Source organism: Oreochromis niloticus, linkage group LG3 (assembly GCF_001858045.2).
Source record: "Oreochromis niloticus isolate F11D_XX linkage group LG3, O_niloticus_UMD_NMBU, whole genome shotgun sequence".
Lineage (NCBI taxonomy): Eukaryota > Metazoa > Chordata > Actinopteri > Cichliformes > Cichlidae > Oreochromis > Oreochromis niloticus.
The window spans coordinates 91245-110062 of NC_031967.2; the positions used below are offsets into that span (position 1 = coordinate 91245).

General features: G+C 46.6%; 1 protein-coding gene across 5 annotated transcripts in view; it reads left to right on the forward strand.

Annotated features, from left to right (window-relative positions):
- The window catches only part of LOC100711980 (focadhesin), a 35028-nt gene that overhangs the window by 15359 nt on the left and 851 nt on the right, over window positions 1-18818 (forward strand). For all 5 annotated transcript variants that reach the window (XM_019349288.2, XM_019349289.2, XM_019349294.2 and 2 more), the window contains 27 exons: window positions 3069-3119; window positions 3295-3378; window positions 3658-3796; window positions 5255-5443; window positions 5819-5940; window positions 6035-6127; window positions 6439-6527; window positions 9215-9256; window positions 9355-9463; window positions 9551-9667; window positions 9942-10180; window positions 10257-10346; window positions 10771-10918; window positions 11504-11623; window positions 11720-11842; window positions 11946-12023; window positions 12353-12424; window positions 12539-12641; window positions 12845-12925; window positions 12999-13127; window positions 13207-13322; window positions 13660-13920; window positions 15438-15527; window positions 16316-16493; window positions 16628-16725; window positions 17108-17359; window positions 17461-17536. In XM_019349288.2, coding sequence (XP_019204833.1) covers window positions 3069-3119; window positions 3295-3378; window positions 3658-3796; window positions 5255-5443; window positions 5819-5940; window positions 6035-6127; window positions 6439-6527; window positions 9215-9256; window positions 9355-9463; window positions 9551-9667; window positions 9942-10180; window positions 10257-10346; window positions 10771-10918; window positions 11504-11623; window positions 11720-11842; window positions 11946-12023; window positions 12353-12424; window positions 12539-12641; window positions 12845-12925; window positions 12999-13127; window positions 13207-13322; window positions 13660-13920; window positions 15438-15527; window positions 16316-16493; window positions 16628-16725; window positions 17108-17359; window positions 17461-17536 — 3289 coding nt within the window. The remainder of the gene's footprint in view (window positions 1-3068; window positions 3120-3294; window positions 3379-3657; window positions 3797-5254; window positions 5444-5818; window positions 5941-6034; window positions 6128-6438; window positions 6528-9214; window positions 9257-9354; window positions 9464-9550; window positions 9668-9941; window positions 10181-10256; window positions 10347-10770; window positions 10919-11503; window positions 11624-11719; window positions 11843-11945; window positions 12024-12352; window positions 12425-12538; window positions 12642-12844; window positions 12926-12998; window positions 13128-13206; window positions 13323-13659; window positions 13921-15437; window positions 15528-16315; window positions 16494-16627; window positions 16726-17107; window positions 17360-17460; window positions 17537-18818) is intronic.

Here is an 18818-nt window from a genome sequence, read left to right on the forward strand (position 1 = left end):
ATGAGTTATTTACAAGTTTCTCTTTGTTCACAGCCATTGACATGTCAAAGAGGTTAACACGTGAGGAGCGGATCGAAATTGTTCCGATCGAAAGCAGATCGTTATTTACAAGTTTCTGACCACTTATAAAATGTGTTCAATGTGCTGCCCATTGTGTTGGATTGTCAATGCAACCCTCTTCTCTAGGGATGGGTATTGATAAGATTTTCACGATTCCGATTCCATTTTCGATTCTGTTTAACGATTCGATTCTTTATCGATTCTCTTATCGATTCTTGTTTTTAAAAAGGAGAACACTAAGGTCGATTAGCTTAGAACTTTGTTTTATATCTTCTCTTTGAACAAGATAGAAATTTAGGAGTAACATGGCCTTACAAACCCAACAGTGAGATCTTAAGAGATCCAGCCTACGGCTCTTCAATGGGGTGTCACAGGGTCCCCAGGAAAAAAATTGTAAATGTAAAATAATAAAATAAATATTCTTCTGTAGCAATAACAAAGTATAACATAAATTATTCTGTAGCAATTACACAAGAATATCCAGTAATGTCCCTGCCTACAATTAAACACATTCACTTACCGAAAATCTGGGGCAAATGGGTGCAAGGTTTTTACCACAAACTTAGTCACTGCTCGGTGACATTCGTCTATCCTGGCCTGAAAGGAGACGCTACCGGTAGACTGCAGCGAGAACTGCCAGCCAGACTCGGTCTGTCTCTCTCATCATGGTCACCTAAATGCGACACACAGTAATGGCAGGTTTTGTAATAAGGCAGATCGCGCTAACATAATATGCACTGTTAGCTGATTATTTACCTGCCGCATTAACGGGAGAGGACGTGCAAACGTTACCGCTGCTGCTGGGTTGAGATTCACGAGTCCGGAGCGAAATTAAAAACACGACATTCATTTGAGGTCATCGCGTGTTTTGTGAGCAAATGCTTTTGCATATTCGTAGTGTTTCCTCCCTTAAATGAAATATCTACTTTGCAAGTATTGCAAGTTGCCCTGTTGTCATCCGTTCTCGTAAAGTATAACCAAACTTTTGAGCGTTTGAGCCGCTTAGGCGCCCTGCCAGGTAAATGACGCTCCGCAACGTGGTGACGTCATTCGGGGCGACTGGAATCGATAAGGGAATCGTTTGCAAAAATGGCAAACAATTCCAAGGAATTGAAACAGTGGGAACCGGTTCTCAACAAGAACCGGTTTTCGATACCCATCCCTACTCTTCTGCCACTCTTCACACACTGATAGCAACACCGCAGGAGAAATGCCAGCACAGGCATCCAGTATCCGTAGTTTCAGGTGCTGCACATCTCGTATCTTCACACCATAGACAATTGCCTTCAGATGACCCCAAAGATAAAAGTCTAAGGGGGTCAGATCGGGAGACCTTGGGGGCCATTCAACTGGCCCACGACGACCAATCCACTTTCCAGGAAACTGTTCATCTAGGAATGCTCGGACCTGGCACCCATAATGTGGTGGTGCACCATCTTGCTGGAAAAACTCAGGGAACGTGCCAGCTTCAGTGCATAAAGAGGGAAACACATCATCATGTAGCAGTTTCAAATATCCAGTGGCCTTGAGGTTTCCATTGATGAAGAATGGACCCACTATCGTTGTACCCCATATACCACACCAAACCATCACTTTTGTTGTTCCAACAGTCTTGGAGGGATCCATCCAATGTGGGTTAGTGTCAGACCAATAGCGGTGGTTTTGTTTGTTAACTTCACCATTCACATAAAAGTTTGCCTCATCACTGAACAAAATCTTCTGCGTGAACTGAGGGTCCTGTTCCAATTTTTGTTTTGCCCATTCTGCAAATTCTGTGCGCCGATCTGGGTCATCCTCGTTGAGATGCTGCAGTAGCTGGAGTTTGTAAGGGTGCCATTTGTGAGTAGCTAATATCCGCCGAAGGGATGTTCGACTAATGCCACTCTCCAGTGACATGCGGCGAGTGCTACGCTGTGGGCTCTTGCTGAATGAAGCTAGGACAGCCACTGATGTTTCTTCATTAGTGACAGTTTTCTTGCATCCACATTTTGGCAAATCCAACACTGAACCAGTTTCACGAAACTTAGCAAGCAGTTTGCTAACTGTAGCATGGGAGATGGGTGGTCTCGTAGGGTGTCTTGCATTGAAATCTGCTGCAATGACCCGGTTACTGCGTTCACCAGATATCAACACAATTTCGATCTCCTCACGTGTTAACCTCTTCGACATGTCAATGGCTGTGAACAAAGAGAAACTTGTAAATAACTCATGAAAGAATAAAGTTATGTTGAAACCAAGCACACCATTGTTTTTCTTGTGACATTACCAGTAAGTTTGATATGTCACATGTCACATGTGTCACAAACAGGACTTTAATATCACCAACCATTCCCATTTTATTACACTGTATCCATATAAATGGCCCACCCTGTACATCACTGTGTTTGGTAGCTAAAGTTAGCACATCAATGTAAAGTTGGGTAGAAGCACAAAGTACAGACGTGTGAGGGTCCAGTCCTCAGAGTCCTGCTCTGCTCGGACTTCAGAGGGTACATCTGCTTAGGTACAGCTTAGGTTTGCAAAGTTGCATCTAAACAAACAAAGACCAAAGGCCAAAACCAAACATACCATATTAGCATAGGACGCCTGATAGCAGCTGTGCAGCATGCTGAGGTAGGGATGCTTTTGGGTTGCAGCCACAGGACCTGTGCAGCACCTTGCAGACATTGAGTCAGTACAAATTCCTCTGCTGTGTGAACTTAAGCTTAGAGAAAATCGGTTAATGCAAAATGCCAAAGATCCAGAGCACAGCAGCAACTCTTTCATATACATGAAAGCTAATTCTGGGTTTCATGTATATTAAGAGCGGGTCCACCTTCACTGTGTTTAATGGAAATGTCGTGCAGATCGAGCTTTAGGTCAGTGCAGTCATTTGGCTGAATGAAAGTCTGCAGAAAACATAAGAGAAAGGTTGGAAAACTCTATTGATTCTAGTGCTTTGTGTTATGTGTGTGTGTGTGCGTGTGTGTGTGTGTGTTATATATCTTATTTTTTGTCTTTGTCATTAGAAATTAAAAGAAGAGGTGGTCAGCATTCTCTGGAATTATGCTCTGAGCGAGGTCTGTATATACTGTATCCACACACACACACACACACACACACACACACACACACACACACACACACACAGCTGACATGATGACTCCTACATGCACAAATATGCTGTGATGTCACATATTTTTCATCATTTTGTAGGAAACAGAAACATGTGTCTGTACCTTTGTGTTGTAACAGGATCCAGAGGTGGCCAGCTGTGGCTACAGGGCTTTGGCAAACTTTCCTGAAACAGATCACACCATAAACCACCTTCCTGAGGCAGTTAAGAGTCCTGCTCCACTCAACATCATAACTTCCAGTTTTGTTGTTGTCTGACTCATGGTTTCTAACATATTAGCCAAACCATTTTGCAATGTTTCTTTATTAATTGGCCTCAGACGTTAGTCAGGTGTAATTATGTGAGGAACTAGTTAATGAGGAAGCTGACTTTCCCTTTACAGCTTATTTTAGCGTGTTCAGAAACCTTCCTATACGCCGCCGTGTGTCAGCTCTCTGTTTGAATTGTCCTGCTTGACTTTTGCTCTTGTCTTTGATTGGAAGGCCCGACCACCTGCAAAGCTCCCTGAAAACGAAGAAGATGAACACAGTAAAGAAAAGGAGGAAGATGAGAAGGATCTCTCCGTCCCAGGCTCATCTTATGTGAAGCTGATGACTCTCACCACCTCGTCTGTTCTTCCAGGTAAACTGGAGCAGCCAACAAACCAACAGGTTGTATCCTGTCGTCCATCCAGGACACGAGAGAGAGCAAGAAGCAGTCAACATCACAAAGCAGACATCCAACAATGAGTCTCGGGACAACAGCGGGACCTGACATAATCCATGTCTACTGTTGGAAGAAGCGTTCAGTGATTAACTGCCTATAGATATGGGGAATGCTAAAGGCGCTAACACAGGACAGAACCGTCCTGGCCATCAAACTACGGTCCGATAACTCGCCTCTCCACGACACAGGAGCTACTCTGTGAAGCTGTGAAGGCACATGAGCCAGTACATGAGCAAAACTCAAAAGCATTAGAAATAACACAAGGGCCAAAGCACAGGCTCCTGGTTCGTAGGGTTGCTATCATGTTATTCTGACAGTACAAGAGGACTTAAGACTAGGCAGACCAACCTGACTCAATGCCCCATTCATGCACACTGACGTGCTTGTTACTCTACTTCAGTGCACTGATAATATTCATCAGGAACTGTGGGAGACAGTACTGGAGTGTGCAATGTACAAAGACAATGTCCCAGCTTCTGTCTGCATAGGCCTCAATCCCCACAGCCAGCTCATCACTAAGAGGTGATGTCATCAAATGTCATGCTGTAGATGGATGACATCAAGCTGTATGGGAGGAGTCAGTGAGATCTACCTCACCAGTTCCTGTGAAGTTCCTGGGTATACCAGAGGCCAGCAGGATGAAGATCAGTCAGAGCCAAATCCTTGCAGATGCTAAAACAGATGCTGAGAAGCCAGATGAATGGTAGAAAGATCCAGATCCATAGAGGTCAGCTGTGGTAGGAGGGAGTCTACCACGGCTGACAGGATCCAAGGTGCAGACTGTGCAAAGGTGCTACGGACATTTTCCAACACGTAGTAGCAGGATGTGAGATGCAAGCCGGGATAGCATAAACTCAAAGCACAACCAGGAAGCTGTAGTATATAGAAACACCCACGCCACATATGGACTAGAAGCCCCATCCACCCGCTCCCCCATAATCAAAGGTAGTAGGAGTAAGGGTCGGGGGTAGTTGAACTTCCAGAGTAGCAGGGACTGGAGAAGGTCAAGAACAAAGTGGTCTTAGTGGCAGTAGGAGTGTTAGAGGCTGTAACCCTGAAAGCAGATTCCAGGTACAGCAGCTGTCTCTGCCCAGGAGAGTGCAGTCCTGAGACCGCTAAGACTTTAGGAACACACATGTATGCTACATGATTTTACAACATTTTTGTTTAGCACAACTCTTCATTACTATTACCATCATAGCTGTTTGAGCTGTTTGAGCTATTTGAGCATACCTGCACAGAAACACACATCAGGTGTTTGATGTGTTTCCTGCTGATTCCCTGGAGAGAACGTGGATCTGTCACATCTGCATGTGATGCTGAGTAATGCTGATGATCATGCATGCATTGATGGTGTTTCTTTTATGTTTCCAGCCTTTGAGCTCTTCTTGACGTCACTGGTGAGGCAGGAGATGAGTCAGATGCCACGGGGAATCTACTTCTCAGCCCTGAGGGGGGGTAACCTCCGCTCAGACCAGGGTAAAACGGTGGCAGGAATCCCGTCGTTCATGCTCAAGACCTACGAGAAAAACAAGCAGCCTGGGCTGAAGCCAGGACTGGCAGGTGACCCAGTAACACCTCTCATTTAGTTGGTCTCAGTAATATCGACTGTGTGGTGTTGTTGAATGTAACTAATGAACATGTCAGCTCCTTTGCCTTTAAACTCAGTAAAATCTGTCAGTCAGTATATCAAAGTTATGTTTCTTAAATCAGTGAGGAAGGAAGAATATGTGGAGCTACAGGAAGGGACGTCTTTCTGAGAAGAAGTCTGGAAAATGAAGATATTCTGCAGATTAAATCTGTGTTTACGGTTTGGTTTTCATAAAGCCAGGACATGGTGGAGATTTCAAACCCACGCGTGGTGAACAGTGTGTCTGTGTACCAACATGTTACTGTTGGAAGCACCATTATAACTCAGCCTTTCTCTCTGTGGTGCAGCTGGGCTGCTTCTGTCGTACAGTTTGTCTGTGCAGACCGATCGTGCTGGGAGACCCATCGGCCGGTTCCTCGTCAGCCGCAGCCGCAGTTACCAGCAGACGCTGACAGCCCTCATTCATGAAGTACGTGTTGTCCATTCCTTTCACTCTTGTTCTTTGGTCGTGTACGCAGAGCTTGAAAAAGGAACTCGTTCTTCTTCTTTATTTTGGTGCACAGGTCAACATCCAGCCCTCTGAGTGGCACCGTGCCCTCCTCCTGCCACAGGCCTGGAGGGGCTTCATGAGCCGAGCTTTCTACGCCGTTATGGAGGTTTGTGCAAGTGTTACAAAAGCATGCAGCACTAAGTGCTTTATAGAAATAAGTAGTGTAGACAAAGAATTCAGTCGACTAAAATGCACATAGTGAAGCGTGACTTCACCAGCTGGTTAGTACTGCCCTTTCCATGTGGCACCAGGACAGAGTAAGACATACTGGGTGATGTGCTAACTGGAACTGACACAACACAAATGTCAGCCAGTCTGTCCTCCACAGGCCTCCGAGGCCTCCGATCTTACGGTAAAGGCCTCTGAGGTCCCCGATCTTACAGTAACGGCCTCTCAGTGTTTGGTTTTTGTTGGCAGGGTCGACGTGCTGAATTAGAGATGCTCCAGAAACAAGGCAAAGAGGATCCACAGGAGCTGCAGTACAAGCATCACTGTGCCTGGCTGTGGTGAGAACCACACACATACCTGCATGTATATGTGTAGACTGTGTGTTTATATTAATGGTAGTACTTTTGTACAAGGTCTCTGTTATCTTACTGTAATGACTGTAGTGTGTATATGTGTATACAGGGAGTGCAGAATTATTAGGCAACCTCCTTTCCTTTGGCAAAATGGGTCAAAAGAAGGACTTGACAGGCTCAGAAAAGTCAAAAATAGTGAGATATCTTGCAGAGGGATGCAGCAGTCTTAAAATTGCAAAGCTTCTGAAGCGTGATCATCGAACAATCAAGCGTTTCATTCAAAATAGTCAACAGGGTCGCAAGAAGCGTGTGGAAAAACCAAGGTGCAAAATAACTGCCCATGAACTGAGAAAAGTCAGGCGTGCAGCTGCCAAGATGCCACTTGCCACCAGTTTGGCCATATTTCAGAGCTGCAACATCACTGGAGTGCCCAAAAGCACAAGGTGTGCAATACTCAGAGACATGGCCGAGGTAAGAAAGGCTGAAAGACGACCACCACTGAACAAGACACACAAGCTGAAACGTCAAGACTGGGCCAAGAAATATCTCAAGACTGATTTTTCTAAGGTTTTATGGACTGATGAAATGAGAGTGAGTCTTGATGGGCCAGATGGATGGGCCCGTGGCTGGATTGGTAAAGGGCAGAGAGCTCCAGTCCCACTCAGACGCCAGCAAGGTGGAGGTGGAGTACTGGTTTGGGCTGGTATCATCAAAGATGAGCTTGTGGGGCCTTTTCGGGTTGAGGATGGAGTCAAGCTCAACTCCCAGTCCTACTGCCAGTTTCTGGAAGACACCTTCTTCAAGCAGTGGTACAGGAAGAAGTCTGCATCCTTCAAGAAAAACATGATTTTCATGCAGGACAATGCTCCATCACACGCGTCCAAGTACTCCACAGCGTGGCTGGCAAGAAAGGGTATAAAAGAAGAAAAACTAATGACATGGCCTCCTTGTTCACCTGATCTGAACCCCATTGAGAACCTGTGGTCCATCATCAAATGTGAGATTTACAAGGAGGGAAAACAGTACACCTCTCTGAACAGTGTCTGGGAGGCTGTGGTTGCTGCTGCACGCAATGTTGATGGTGAACAGATCCAAACACTGACAGAATCCATGGATGGCAGGCTTTTGAGCGTCCTTGCAAAGAAAGGTGGCTATATTGGTCGCTGATTTGTTTTTGTTTTGTTTTTGAATGTCAGAAATGTATATTTGTGAATGTGGAGATGTTATATTGGTTTCACTGGTAAAAATAAATAATTGAAATGGGTATATATTTGTTTTTTGTTAAGTTGCCTAATAATTATGCACAGTAATAGTCACCTGCACACACAGATATCCCCCTAAAATAGCTAAAACTAAAAACTACTTCCAAAAACATTCAGCTTTGATATTAACGAGTTTTTTGGGTTCATTGAGAACATGGTTGTTGTTCAATAATAAAATTATTCCTCAAAAATACAACTTGCCTAATAATTCTGCACTCCCTGTATATCCCTGCCTGCTGTGTGAACCAAACTTTACATCAACACTTTGTGGTAACACCTGCACTATGTAGCCAAAATAACTGGTTCTGAACCAGCAACCTCCTGACCAGTAGACGACCTGCTCTCCCTCCCTCTTGACCATGAAGAAAGTGAAGTGAATCATGGTATTCAGGCATGTCAGCCACAGGTGTATAAAGCACCTAGACTTCTACAGATGGCTTCTATGAACATGTGGGTCGCTGTCAGGAGCTCAGGAAGTTCCTGGACGGTGTTGTGATCAGATGCAACAAGTATAAGGTCACATAATCACAGAGGTTGGTACCTTTCTGAAGGGTCCAGCGCTACAGACCTCCAGCCTCCACGTGGCCTTCAGATTGGGTCAAGAACAGCTTCATGGGTTTGCATGATGGAACAGCTGTATCCCTGCCTGCATCACCAGGTGCAGTTCAAAGTGTGAGCTGCAGCGGTGTAAAGCACACTGCCACTGGAATCCAGAGAAGGCGAGACGTGTTCACGCTTCTCCGTCTCGCAGTCCGATGGAGGAGTCTGGTTTAGCAGTTATCAGGAGACTGATACTTGTCTGACTTTGGTGGTGGAGGGATGATAGTGGGGCTGTTTTTTTTAGAGGTTGGGCTCAGCTACTTGGTTCTGGTGAGAGGAATTCTTAACACTTCCAAATACCGAGACATTTGGGACAATTTCATGCTCCCAACATGAACGTGTGCACAGGAAGAACCTGACTGGCCTACAAAAAGTCCTGACTTTAACCCAGCAGAGCATCTGTGGGATGAATTGGAGCGGAGACTTATTTAGAAAGCATGGAGGGAAGCATTCTCCGGGCAAACAGAGAGGCAAATAAACAATCCACCAAAGAAGACCCTGGACTTTGATCCAGGATTTTAGCTCCTCAGACAAGAACAGGAGGACATTCCTGTCCCAAAGTCCAGCTGCAGTTCCCCTCAGACATCCACAGACTGTTACAAAGTTCTCACTTTTAAACATGTGATTACATTTAATCTGTAAATCGTCCTGTTTCATTTACATGTGAGACGCCGTCCTGACCTTTTGGGAATTACGGTTGTAAATAGACTAAAGTACTGATGAACATCACTGCTTTAACAGACACTGGTCACCATCTTCATCACGTTCTTCATCTTTTTTAAATGTATTTTAATTATTTTTCTAACACAGGGCCAGAGATCAGCTGGCAGATGTCATCAAAGGTGCTACAAAGTGAGTCCTCTGATCGCTCTGTTTTACTTCACTTTGGTGAGCTGTGCAGAGTGACCTGATGTTAGCACTGTGAAATGACTTTCTGTGGATCGTTTCAGGGACAGTCCTGTTGTTCAGGGAAACGCCATCTTGGCTCTGAGCGGCCTCGCTGCTGTCCTTGCTAAGTATGAGAGCAACCTGCCCACTGATGGTGACGGCAGCCTGGGGGTAAGACACTGCAGGGTCCTGTTATATAGTGCCTTTGGTATTTCATAACCATATAGATGCTTAGCTCAGTGCTGTTGGACTTGATAGGCTGGACCAGAGTTTGTGGCCACAGGCAGCTGGTTGACCACGGTGCTGGACACCCTGCTCAGCATCAGCAGCAGCAGCTTCAAGTCCAGAGGACGAGTTTTCCCCTGGTTTCTGCACGTGAGTTTCATCAGCTTTTACATAAGAAATCGTGATTGGCAGATCATTCGAGTCTTTATCAGATATTTAAGAGTTGTGACAGTGATGTGATGAAACATCAGAGAGAATCAGCTGACTGTTTCTGTGCAATAACAAAGTCTGAGTCTGTGAAGTTCTCACAGCACAATGAGTCATTTGCTCTCTAACACGTTGCTGGTTGGCTGCATAGTTGTTGTGAATATAAAGTTGCTTTCTTGCATTGATTACTGTCATTCTGTGCTGCCGGCCTCCTCAGCGCTCCTACTCGGGTGAGAACACAGCGAGTACCATAGCGCGCTCCTGTGCAAGCCTCGCCCTGTCGCTGCTCGTCTCAGTGCTCGTGGTGTGGCAGCGGGACAGTCTGACCCACATCCTGTCAGCACTGCAGGCCGGCCTCCCGGGCTCCCCCGCTGCAGACGACTCCCAGGCCATCCAGTTCCACTCCGGGCTCGGTCTCGGCATGGTGCTGTCCAGCCTGCTGCACCAGCGCCTCAGGTACAGAGTCTGCAGGAGGAGATTCTGATGTGAACGAACAGCTAACCGGTTACTGACTGCCTCTGTCCTCTGTCAGTGATGAGTCTGCTCAGAAGGATGCTGATCTCCTCTTTGGCCCTCTGGATGCTCTGGAAAGTTCCTCTTTCAACCCCAACTTGGAATACAAGTACGTCCTCTTGTGTTTGCATAGAGCAAATGCATACTGACATCATATGGTTGGTAGGAAGCTGAGAGAGTGTCACCTCACAGCTAGAAGGAGTGTGTGGAGTGTCCACAGTGTCCCTGTGTGGCATCCGTCCGTCATCCAGAAACATTACATGACGTTAACGGGAGATTCAGCCGTTACCAAGGCTGCATTTATGCTGCTGTCTCAATAAAAGAGCTCGTTTGGCACATTTACTGCAGACTGATTCAAACAGTACAAAGCTGCTCTCATTGGCCACACGAGCAGCACTGAGGAAACAATATGACATAAGTTATATGTTGTTTTTCAAACGACACATCTGGAAGCATGTTAGGAGTTAATATTTAACAGTAAAACAGGGGTTAGCATATTAACTGTGGTCTTTCCATGTTCTCGCCTTCCTCAGCACTGGCTGTATACTGGGTCTGGGTCTGGTGCTGTCTGCCTCCTGCAGCAGTGGACAGAGGAGTCAACATGTCCGTGTCAGCATGACACTCGACAAGCTACTGGCCAACCTGCAAGACTGCAGTGGACGGGGACGCATGGTGCAGGAGGTACAGCAGCCCTGCACACGACTCACACACTGACACCAGAGCCGAGGTCTTGAAGTCTCTGACACAGGAACAAGTCTTTGATTATGTAACTCTCTGTCTGCTCAGACACGTTTGCTCCTGGACGTTTGTTGTAGAAGAAGCTGAAATGATACTTAGTTTTCTCCAGATTTTTGATGAATTATCTACCAAAGACAGTTTCTGATACATGAACATGAAACAAGAGTTAAAACTTTGAGCCTGATGGTGATGTGTGAACTTTGACCTATGACCTGGAAGCACTAAAATGGTGTATCTTATGATGTTTACCATACGATTAGAACAGATTTGGCTTCTATAAGCTGTAAATCGTGATTCAGCAAAGCTTCCTGGTGTCGTCGTGACCTTGTAGAGCAAATAAAAAGTGTGTAACACTCGATAAGGTTTGTTTACGCCTGTCTAAGGTGGAAACGTTGCACGGTCCAGTGTAGGGTGAAGGTTGGAAACTGTGTGCCGTGTAAAGTTTTCACTGACTTTCACATGTTGTGTGTGTGTGTGTGTGTGTGTGTGTGTGTGTGTGTGTGTGTGTGTGTGTGTGGACTTGTGCAGGTCTTGGCGTACTCTGTGGCGTGTGTGAGCGTTTCAGCGTTCAGCGCAGGTCTTATTGACGCCGCCAAGGCCGAGGAGGTCATGGACACGCTGCGCAGCCTGACTGAGGAGAGCCAGCAGGTCAGTAGGACAGCTGATGGGGTCATTCTGGCTCCAGCAGCTCTTTGTGGTTTTATTGGTGATCGGGCCTGTTTATTGATGAGCCTGTGTCCCCAGACCCCGGGCTTCTCCCTGGCTCTGGGGTTAGCAGTCCACGGCCTGTCGGTGTCCGGCCATGGCAGAGCAGAGCACATCCACCCTCACCTGCTCGCAGCCTGGATCAAAATCTTACTGGCTGAGGTACAAAACCTTACTTTATACATCTCAGTCTAAATTTTTATCCAATCACGTGAAATGATGTTCGGGTCCCAGCGGTGACCTTCGTGCTGCCTTTGTGTTGCAGGGCTGTCCCACCATGCAGCGGCTGGCTGCTGTCAACGGGCTGGTGGCTTTGGTGGGGTCAGAGAGTTACCTCATCCAGGTAAGACGCCTGCAGCTGTGAGAGGATCAGCACATCAGTGCTTCACTCAATCCCTGAAAACATTTTATCACCTGCTGTTGTGTTTCTGAGGATGTCTTTGTTCAGTGGTTTCAAGCATGTGGAGTCATAGAGGATCGAGCTCACGTGACCCTGTAAGAGTTTAGGAATCATGGTTACCATAGGAACACACTGGCAAACCCAGTATTTAAAAAGATGTGACGGAGATCTGTGTGTTACGTGCAGTGGAGCCATGTAAAGTGTCCCTGTGTTCATAAAGAGATGCAAACACAGCTTTAGTTACCGACAGTGATGCTGATTCTCTGATGCAGCTGAAGAGTGAGACGGAGCTCGTGTCCAAGCAGCAGAACAGGCTGAATGAAGTTATTCGGGCCGTCACACAGGTAAGAGTTTACTTATCAAGTATTACTTTACTCTCATTACTACATACCGTACTTTAACCTCCGCTCGCACCTCAGAGCGTCTGTTTCATCCGCTTCTCGGCTCTTTGGTTGCAGATCATCACGTTCTCTGGAGCCATCGGTTTGCAGTCCAACAGCGCCTGTTTGCTGGGACATTTGCATCTGGCCCACATGTCCAGCAGTCACAGTCACACAGCAGGTAACACAGGTGTATGTCAGTGGGCGGAGCACAGCTGGATACAGCATTAGTAGTCCTTTAAAATTCATTTCTCATAAAGTTTCAGCTTTTAGAGAATCCCTCAGATACACACACACACACACACACACACACACACACACACACACACACACACACACACGCTGGGATCTACTGGGTACTAACTACTTTGATCCCATTCCCAGTTCCTCCAGATTTCAGTTACCTCTCAGAGAAAAGTGTGGTCAGATCCACGACTGAGTTCATCACAGAAGCTGGACAAACAGGTTTGTGACACTGACAGAGGTCATTGTGTTTGAGGCGCTGTACCATCGTAACATCGTCTCTCTCTGGGCCCAGGTCCTCAGTCCTCCCATCCAGGCCTGGTTAAGACCGCTCTCACCGCTTTGGCGTCAGTCGGCGCCTCTTTCCAGTATCCGCCCATCAACTGGAGCGCCGCTCTTTCTCCTTTAATGAGGATGAGCTTTGGTAAGAGTTGTCACTCACTGCTGTCTGTGAAGCACAGCCACAGATCCTGTTCAGTCTGTGTTGTTGTTGTGTTTTGTAGGAGAGGATGTGCAGCATCAGTGTGTTGTACTGGCAGCCTGTCAGACCCAGTCCTCCCACAGTGCTGCTCTCTTTTTGGGCTCCTGGTTGTCCCCTCCCCTGGTCCACAGTCTCAGTGTAAGTTCAGTTGGGTATTAGCGCTGTGACAGCTAATATTCAATTCTCCATCAGGTTTATAGGCTGGTTCACTTAAATCTGTTGTTTCTTGATATCAAGCTTAATAGAAACAGCTAACAGGAGCATCTGCTGAGGTCAGCTGTTTCTCAGTCTGACAGCAGCTGAATAAATGTCTGAATAAACAGTGTTTGGCTTCTTAAGTTGAATAGATGCTCTTTAACCATGACACACATCCAGTCTGTCTCTGCACTGCTGTAGGAGAGCGTGCTGAGTCCAGTATCACCTGTTACAATGATGAAGGCTTTAGAGATCCTTACTGGCAGTCTGTCTCCCCCAGTACCAGACCCGGGCCCACCTCTATGAGACTCTGGGCTCCTGGATGAAGCACGTGACTGAGGACAAGCTCCAGGTCTATGTGGAGAGTTTGGGGGTGCAGCAGTTTCAGGAGGACCTCCGACCCCAGCGGGCGTCCCTGTGCTGCTCTGTGCTGCGGGGCCTGGCTCAGGCCATGGCCCTCCCAAACCCCTCTAGCAGCTGCTGGACCATCCTCTGCTCTGCCACGGAGAAGATCTTCACCTTCCTGCCCGACCGAATCCAGGTGCAGTCTAACTGCTGACTGTTATCACTGACATGTAGAAGCTGTTTCTTTGGCTCTGGCCCTGGTTTTACGCTTGGGGATCATGACATCCTCTGACTGTCCCCACCCACACAGAGACACGAGCAGGAGCATGAACCTATTTTATTCAAAGCAAGAAGCTGTGACAGTAATAGGTAATTATCTCGATGGATGTTGGATGAGGAGGCCTGATAGAAATGCCACTCAGGTTTATAATAAGTGCAAAGACATGATGTGCAGCAGGTTCCTGTTAGTGTTCGTGTGATGTCATCAAACTCAAAGTTAAAGACGTCTAACTCATGGATACAAACTGGGTGCTTCAGTGAAACATGCAAACATTTGTACATGTTTTGCTGGGATGCCTGTCTGGGTTTATTAGGACAATATTAAGTTTGCAGTCATGTGCATTGGCCTGATTACATTCATAGCAGAACACACAGAACACATCAGCTGGATAAACTGAGTGAATGAAGTGGAGACAGGGCCGTGCTGATCAGAGCATTTCCTCTAACAGTCTGTAAGTGTGTGCAGACGAACTGTGGGACTGCTTGAAGAGCAGGTAGGCCAGATGTTTTCAGCTGGAGAAAGGTGAGACCCAGGTCTTTGTAACGATGAAGCCTGACTGTAGTAAGACAGATGTGTGTGCCAGTTCCAAAGGCACCAACGACCTTCATACCATTAGAGATGCAGGGTCTGCTCCTCCTCCTCTTTATGAGGAAGAATGTCACGTTTGATGCATCTGGTCAGAGAAGTGTTTTACAGTTTGTCACAGTCCATTTACAGCTGATTCTGGTCACATGACCTCTTGGTCCATGATGGAGCTGTAACTAGCACGTCTGCACGCTCTGGCTGACAGTGGTTTCTGTGACACAGCTGTAGCTGTTTCTGCCACTCGACACCTCCTTTTCCCTTTGTTTATACAGGTCATCATTTACAGGAGAGAGCTGATCTAGACCTGTCAAAGTACAATAAAAGAAACAGCAAAACAGTCAAATAGCTGAAGTTGTCGAAGGATCACGGGCAGTTATACTAAGTTTAGCCTTTGTCCAAATCCTCTGTAGTCTTTTACGCTGAGCAGCATCTTTCTGAACCTGTGACATCATTAATCTCATCAGTCTGAACAACAGCACAGTGGTCGTGTTTCATGGTACTTGATGCTGGTGTTGCTACATTTCAGCTTTTGAATGGCTGGAATAATGTAGTTGATAATATATGCTGGTGTGTGTCGCCTACCATTGGCTCACTGAGTTTAACAGCTGCTAATAGCTGAACCTGTTAGTCGTGCTCTGTTCACCTTTCTTTGAAATCAGCTGATCTCCTTCAACCTGCTGTCTTTGTCTTTGTGTGGAGCAGTCTAACAGCTGCTGCTGGGCCCTGCTGGCATCGAGCTTTGCCTCTTTAAAACATGACGACAGGTTCTAACGTGTTTAAATGAGACATTTTAACTAAAAAATAACATTTTTTATGTTTGTGTTTGATTTCTTGTACATTTATTTCAGGATAATGAAGTGGATCTGTATGTGGGCGTGGCCAAGTGTCTGTCTGAGATGTCTGACACAGAGATTGAGAGGATCATGAAAGTGTCTGAGGTACAGTGTTAATAACATACACCACCAGAAATGAACAGAGGGAGCACATCCACTAACGTGCTGAAGTGTAGCGTGGGCACAAATACATTTGGTTTACAGGTTAGAAGACATGTTGTTGGTCTCATAGTGAAAGGAGAAATGGAATTAATTCCAGTGACCTGTAGCTCATATTGCTGTGTTTCATTATTTATACCTGTCAGTGTGTGGACAGTAAAACCTGCATTCTTCCTAATGCCCAGCAGGGGGCCCACTCTGAAAGTGTGTATTTCTAAAAGGAGCACTTTAAGTGAACATTCAGTTTAACCAAATGTAACCATATAGTGATTTAAGCTTTCAGTAATTTAAAGGAAACTTCCTCACATGGCTACTTTATTCACTTCAACAACAGTCGACTCAAGGTGCTTTATATTGTAAGGTAGACCCTACAATAATACATACAGAGAAAAACCCAACAATCATATGACCCCCTATGAGCAAGCACTTTGGTGACAGTGGGAAGGAAAAACTCCCTTTTAACAGGAAGAAACCTCCGACAGGCTCAGGGAGGGGCGGGGCCATCTGCTGTGATTGGTTGGGGTGAGAGAAGGAAGACAGGATAGCTAAACATGAAATGGTGACAGGTGTGTAGTTTGAAGCACTCTGAGCTGCTGCTGACCCTGGTTGTCAGATCCTCTGCTGGCTTCTTTGCAGCACACCAGCGGTGATCCCACTGACGTCACACCTGTGATACCGTCTTTGACAGTTCATTGAAGCTCAGCGTGTGCTGTTAACATCTCTGTTCTGTTTAGACTCAAATGGAAAAGACCTGCTTCATCTTAGCCTACCTGACCTCTCAGGGACGAGTGCCCCTCCTTAGTCTTAATGATGTCATTGCTGGGGTCCTCCGTGGTTGGCCAAGCCGCAGAGTGGGGTGGCTCCTCCTGCAGACTTTTTACCAGTGTCGCCTGGCAACCAGCATCAACACAGGTGAGACAGGAAGGCGTTCTTACTGCGTGGAAAGTGGAAGTGCCTCTGTTCTCTTCTAACAGACGACTGACACCTGTGTGTTTTATCCTGATGATTTGACTGAGTCAGCATGTTGAGCTCGCTCTTTGTCACAGGCATCTCCAGACGGATGGAGTGGCTCCTGGAGCTAATGGGACATATCCGAAATGTTGCCTACGGCGTCACAGACGTCCAGTGTGGAGACACCAGATCGGTATGTTTCTGAGTGACCATCATGTCCCACAGTGACTCCCACACATCCTCCTCTTCCTCTCACATCCTCCTCTTCCTCTCAGCAGCTGAGCTGGAAGTGTTAATGAGAGGTTGTAAAACGTTATTTTAGCTTTGACAGCAGGCCGTCACGTGCCAGCATATCTTCTTTTTCCAGCTTTTGTGCTCTGTTGCTTAGTAACTGTCAGCTTAGCTCAATGCTGGTCCAGCATGATGGTGCCATGTTAACAGCGAGGCTGCTCTCGAGCATCACCAGTAGAGGAAAGCTTGTTGCTGTTTTCACTGCTTCTTCTGTGTATTTGTCTCGTGCACGGAGTTGGAAGCAGATTCTGTGTCGTGTGTTTCTAACTGAGAGCACTCTGTAGGCCACCGACTTCCTGTTCCAGCTCTTTGCTGCTGCAGTGGTTTCCTGGAGTGACCACATCATGCCACTCCTCTTTGGCATCCGGGTCCAGTGGTTTCCATGGCAGCCAGACCCCAAGCCTCATGCTCTAACACACGGTCTGTATGGCGAGGAGTCGTTGGTGGAGGGCGCCCTGTCCCAGTGCCTTTTAGCGATGTCCCACAGCCTCCCTCGGCTGCTGGACAAGGAGCCCTGGAGCAGCCAAACACCCAAGGTCAGTGTTCATGCTCTGAACTTTGACCTTTTAGCTAAAATTTCACTTGTTCTAAACGTGCAGAAGGGATGACCCTGTGTCTGTGTGTGTGTGTGTGTCAGTTCATAGACTGGCTTCTCAGCATCATGGAAGCTCCTGAACAGAGCGTGTCAGCATCAACTGTCAGCACAGCCAAAGGTGAACAAAACAGGCTTTTTTCTACAGTGATCACACTGGAATATTTCATATTTCATAATGTTTCACTCTGTTTGAACCATCTGCATGATGGCAGCATCTACAGACTGTTGTCTCCATAAAGTGGTTAATGAAATGAATCAAAACAGTGAAATCCTGTTTAAACACAGCTGAGCTGGTTTAGATCACATAGAAATGAACAGTTTAATTAGATATAGATCATTATTATTACTATCCTTGTGCAGGTAAACGTCTCATTGAAATTAAGACCTGGTCTGAGTTTTGTCAGGTTCTTAGATCCTCGAGATAAAACTTCACTATAAAGCCAAAGTCCTCACTTCTCCAAATCACTGAATGCAGGTGTTCAGTCACTTGTGGCCACAGGTGTCTAAGCCCGAGCAGCCAGGTGTTTGGGCTTCTGCAGCATGTGCTGCTGATAGGATGTCACCTGTACACAAACTTCAGTTGTGGTGACAAAGTGGAAGCAACTGGGAACGACAGCGTCTCTGCTGTGAAGTGATAGGCCATCTAAAATAGAAGGGCGGGGTCAGCCACAGAGTGCACTAAGCACTTTCTAACATTCATGCATGTTCAAGGACGGCTGGCATGCAGACTGGGAGCAGACTGGGATCAAACCACCAACCTTCCTATTAGCAGATGACCTGCTGAGCTGGAGCCGCCCCTGATTACATCACTGAGCATCAGGTGCAGCGGTTTAAAGCCCAGCAGCAGCAGAGACGATGAATCAGACTTCTCCATGTGGCAATCCAACGGAGCAGTCTGGGCGTGGTGGAGATATGTTGTTCCAAGTGTAAAGCGCAGAGGAGAGGGCGATTATGGTGTGCTGTTCTTTGTTTTTAGGGACTGGGCTTAGCCCATTACTCTCCAGGGAAAGGAACTTTAATACCAAGGTATTTTACACAGCTTCGTGCTTCCAGCCCGACTGTACTGCAGTGCACACAGTGAACGGGTTTGTGTGGAAGAACTTGACCTCTTTGGGATGAGTTGGAGCGAGGACTCAGCCAGACCTGCTGATCCAACACTAACCTGACCTGCTGAAGCTGTTATAGTTGCAAAGTAAATCATATGTATTCAGGATGGAAAGTCAGTGAAGTTCACGTGTGTGAAGGTAGATGAGTGAACACCTTTGGCAACAGTGTGTTTTCATAGGGTTCACTAAAGTGACCACTACACCACCAGCTGTTGTTTCTTCTTTACTGGTTTTGCCCCAGCAGCTACACCTTCATGGTAAAGCCTGTATGTTCGGGCCTCATTGTGAAATGCA